This window comes from Sander lucioperca, chromosome 1, assembly GCF_008315115.2.
Source record: "Sander lucioperca isolate FBNREF2018 chromosome 1, SLUC_FBN_1.2, whole genome shotgun sequence".
Classification (NCBI taxonomy): domain Eukaryota; kingdom Metazoa; phylum Chordata; class Actinopteri; order Perciformes; family Percidae; genus Sander; species Sander lucioperca.
Window position 1 is genome coordinate 17695284 of NC_050173.1, and position 5224 is coordinate 17700507.

At 38.6% G+C, this 5224-nt stretch overlaps 1 protein-coding gene across 1 annotated transcript; it reads right to left on the bottom strand.

Moving 5' to 3' along the window:
• Positions 1-353: 353 nt before the first annotated feature.
• On the bottom strand, positions 354-4595 carry bloc1s5 (biogenesis of lysosomal organelles complex-1, subunit 5, muted). Its single transcript, XM_031294546.2, has 5 exons — positions 4259-4595; positions 3733-3815; positions 2615-2735; positions 2144-2202; positions 354-1860 (listed from the first exon to the last, which is right to left on the bottom strand). The coding sequence occupies exons 1-5, from the start codon at positions 4275-4277 to the stop codon at positions 1687-1689; spliced, it is 456 nt and encodes a 151-aa protein (XP_031150406.1). The 5' UTR covers positions 4278-4595; the 3' UTR covers positions 354-1686.
• Between the last annotated feature and the right edge of the window lie 629 nt (positions 4596-5224).

The window sequence follows — 5224 nt, forward strand, 5'->3', positions numbered from 1 at the left end:
GGCCACGTTTCCGTATTGTCGTTCCTCGTTAGCTGATGATGGGCTGTCTCCAAATTGGACAGCTGCAGTCACTGAGGCGGAGGAAAGGCATGCACACACATGCAGACGTACATCTGCTGGCATGTCAGTGCCCTCTCTGATCTCTGACGCCAGCCATCACTGACTCTGTCTCACACACACACACACACACACACACACACACACACAGGGGGGTGGTTGTGCATGAGAGCGGGGGGCAGGTCATAGCTAGCCAAATGGAAAAAAAGCTGCAGCTTCTGTGAAAGGGGATACATACAGTAACTGAGTTCAGCTGTGTTGTCACAGTGGAAGGGCTCCACTGCTGGCTTGTTTTGTTTTATTCTTATTTTTCTTACAGGAACTGTGTTTTACTTTGGCTGATGGATGAGGTGAAGTCTAAACTTGCTTCTTTAGATGATACATTTGACAGCTGAGGTGTCTGGGCAGTTTAAAGGAGTGTGTGGTAGGGATGTGAAGGGGGGTATCTAAAATATTTGTTCTATTACATTGTCTGAGATGAACTCTGTTCTCAGCCATGCCAGGAATGTGCCCAGCGTGCCCACCCATCCATTAACCTGTCCAACAGCCTACCATTGTCTGGAGCAAAAACAAAACCCTTCATTAAAAGTGCTGTGTGTCTAACATCAACCTCCGCTTCAGGGTCAAGATCCACACAGGCTTTTATATATTACAACTTTTATATATTATTGTGTTTGCTGTATAACTGGGATAAAACCGTATAAGGTGAGTATTTCCACTGTTGTAAATGCCTTAGTGTGCAATATGATAAATACAAAATGCAAAATAGAAATGAACACTTTGTGTTTATCTTTTTTTATGTACACATAACCAGACAGAAATTCAAACTAGAAAAACAAAATCATGTGATTCATGTTTTTTTCTGTTTAAACAGCAATGAAAATATCGGATTTGTAACTCATTTAAATCAGATTTGAGGTGGCAAAGCAAACAAAAAACAGCTGCTGCTGATCATTTAAATTGGTTTCAGCAAAGGCCTTTTATAATGAAAGTTACTTCACAGACTGTTGGTTTACACAAAGTTAATGTCAGAGGTCAAATGTTCCAAACACGGGATAGCTGATGAGGGATGATTTGTTCTGGAAACTGTTTAGTTTGAGCTTGTTTCTACAACACTTGTGCTTTAAACACACCTGCTCAGAAGGGCTCCTTTAACATTTAATGATCTGGCTTTCAGTGCTTAGAATATCTCGCCTTGGTGCTAAACTCCAGGTTCCTTTCAACTTGAGGCAGATGCAAATTTATCATCAGCACCCTTCAGGCAGGCATCCATTAAAAATCTTGAAATGTTGAAAACTTCACGGCCAAGGAACAATCACATGATTGCTTGTTTAAAAATTACATATTCCAGACCTTTTAGGTGCCGTGAAAATTCCATGCGCTAAAGACAGAAACTTTTGAGTTTGATGGCCTGTGAAATGCCACGTTGTTAATCACACTTTCATATTCACGATTTGGAAAATGTTGAGTCTTGTGCAGGCACAAAACCTCTACGTTTTATGCCAACGGCCGAGTTCATCAATCAAAGGCGATTTTTTGCACATGCAGAACTGACGTCCATGTCCATAACAAACACAAGCATGGAATAAGAGAGGTTTGTTCATTCACACCCTCGCAAACATCAACTGATTAGAGGAGTGAAAACTTGGTCAAGTCCTTCTTCTTTTCGCTGTACTTGGTGCTAAGTTGTCCTACAGCCTTGGCGTGCTCTTCATTCACCTCCTCCTTTAATCTCTGCTGTTCTTTTAGAAACTCTGCCCAATCATCTTTCAAATGCTCCATGTTCACCTGCAGTTGCATGCTCTGGAAGGACACAAGAAGATGAGAAATTATGACGTTTGTCTCAATTCTCCTTCTTGTACTACTTCTAACCTCTTGCATTTATAAACAACACTATATATGCTGATCATGTGGTGTCTGGACACTGGCATTCAGCCTACAGGTGCTGTATATACAGTATAGTAGACACAATATCATAAATGCCTGTACAATCTGCAATCCAATTGTTTTTTTTCCTAGGCTATGATAATGTGTCATTAGAAGAAGTGTCACATGCTAGAAGTCCTTTGCCTTGGGTAGTTTTTACCTGCTGTGCCTCTAGCTCCCTCTGCTGGACTCTCTCTGCCATGTGATTAGCAGCCTCCACTGTGGGAAACAAAACATATTCTTAATATTTATATTCAAAACACAACATAGATATAAAAACAACTTTCTTGTGTCATCTGATCATCATAGGAATTCAAAATATAGTACAGTTATTTAAAACATAGTGTGTTGTTGAATGTCTCGTATCTCTCTCTATATATATATCTCTCTCTCTATATATATATATATATATATATATATATATATATATATCATATACACACACACACACACACCTGCATTAGCAATAGACATGGCAATCAGCACATTATTTTCATAAAATATTGCATTATATTACTTTATTTCTAAAGACATGGCAACAAATCTTAGCGTCTAATTAGATGTCAGGTGAAGCATGTAATGACACAATCTTGGCACATTCTCAAGTGTGAATCTGAGAGAGGAGACTTACACCGTTTAACAACATCAGACAGCATGCCCTCTAAATCTGTTGGCAGGATTTGCTCATTTGTTTCCGAAACCATTTTATTGAGGTTCTCCAGCAGTCTGCTCTCCCTGTGTCCACGTTTTTCCTAAACAGCCGAAAGCTCAGTGTTGTCACACACATACCACATAGTACACTGAAAACACAAGTTTCTTAAAGTGCTCATATTCAGGTTCATAATTGTATTTAGAGGTTGTACAAGAATACATTTATGTGGTTTAATTTTCAAAAAACACCATATTTTTTTTGTACTGCACATTGCTGCAGCTCCTCTTTTCACCCTGTGTGTTGAGCTCTCTGTTTTAGCTACAGAGTGAGGCATCGCACTTCTGTTCCATCTTTGTTGGGAGTCGCACATGCGCAGTAAGCACAGCTAGCTAGTCAGTTGCAGAGTATGAGGGTATGCCATGCTAGCAGCTAGGCGAGCATTATAAAGTGTGTTACAAAGTGACACACATTCGTCACGGAAGTAAAGGCTGGACTACAATAGAGCTGTTTAGAGCAGTTTGTGAACAGTGTTTTCTCTGGAAGATGGTAAGTCCCTTTGGGGTGGACTTTGGGCTTTTTCACTTTGTAAACCTATTACATGCACAAAAAGATAAACACAATAAAAGGAAAGGGAAAAAGCCAAAAAGCATAATATGAGCACTTTAAGTCGTTTAGTCTTGCACTGGGTCTTAACATATAGCTTTCATTAAAATGAGTGCGACAAATTACACTCATGGCATTGACTTTTTAATAACAGAAAAATACTGTATCTTTAAAGTAATAAATCCTTCCACTAAATATGTTATTTGGCTAAGAAATATTTCTGAACAAGCCGATCTGCACTAAAAACCTTCAATTGGTGTGGCCTGCAGATTCTCAGCGACTGATGTACAGCTTAGTCAGTGACAGCAGTGTTGAAGGACAAACAAATCTAAATAAAAGGTAAAAAGTCCAAATATCTTTCATCAGTGGTACTGACTGAACCCACAAGACAAACACCAAGGCACCGTGTTACGTCATCATCACAACTGTAAATAATTCTAGAATTTTAAAAATGGTCTTTAGTCTTATAAATAATATATTTGTCATGCGGGTACCTCAAACTCTCTCACGAAGTAGCGGACCTCTGCATTGATGATTGGTCTGTGGTCTAACAGTCGGGACTGGATATCACCCACATCTGCGGCACCAAACAGCTCAAATTAGATTCGGTTAAAACAACACTGGGAAACACAGGATACATTTTAACAACATTATGAAAGTTAATATCATGTTTTAAAACCATAATTCAAGCACGCCTTAATAATCTGCGCATGCCTTTAATGTTGTGTTAGATAGCCTGCATGCTATACAATATAGGCCATCATTGTATCATTATTAACCTAATTACAACCTTATTCCTTCTTTTGAAAGCTTGAGAAAGTATAGTGTTAAGTAAGAAAATCAAACAAGTCATAATGTCTATCACACTGTTGCTGACACTAAATGATACTTTGAATAGACTCTTATCTATCTGTAGGCCTACCTTATCAGCTAATAAGATAATAAAAGGTAAACAGCGAGGAAAACACGCTAATATGCCGAAAATGAGAAGGATTTTTTTCTGCTGTCGATTTCACTCACCTTTAGCAATTTTGTCCATTCTTACAAACGCTGCTGGCACGTTAATTTTAGTAGTTAAATTAAAGTTGTCTCCTTTGGAGCAGCTAGCTCAACCAGCTAGCTAGTTACTAACTAAGTGCTAGCTAATCACTTGCTAAATGTTCCAAATGCTCAGCTAACTGGCAACTAATTGTGAAAGCGAAAACGCTACCTAGCTGACCTAAACTATCTGTCATTAACGTAGCCTTTATTTTAATGACATAGTAATAAAGACCACCTACAATATGACAAAAACTGCAATGCTCTTTTGCTAATTGCAGTCATGTGAATGGAAGTCAGCTGACTGCAATGTAAATATTTACTACTACTTCCGGGTACGAGGCCATGGACTGGACCAAACGGCTGAGAGAGGGGTGTCACATTCACTTTAGTAAGATGTCCTCTCGTGGTTTGAGCTTCTTCTTTTTTACCAGTCCACTTAAAATACTCTCTCATGCAGTCTTGATTTAAGGTAAGCTACAGTGACGAGTTTTTAACTCTGGAAGTTTTAAATGTCTGCAAGCTTGTGTGTGTGTGTGTGTGTGTGTGTGTGTGTGTGAGACACCGGATGAGAGACAGTAGAGTAGACTGAGGTTTTGCTTGACTGAGGACAGCAGATGTCAGTCTTGCTCTGTGGTGGAGCAGAGTGACATCAAAACCTAGTTTTAAAAGTAATTTCCACACAAAAATTGTCTACTCAAAATGCACTGAATTGACCAATAATATAGGAATTTGTCTTTTTAAATACAGACTCAACATTTTTCCTGACTTTGTGGCTTAAAAATAAATCATGTTCCACAGTCTGCTTGCACTCTTTCCCCTGGTTCATTTAAATCATAGTAGACTACCACTTTGTAATAAAAAAATACATTGCAACCAATGGCTTTATTTATGAGAACTCATTCCTACTTCTGCATTATAATTCAATAATAATCCATTAATAAGAAT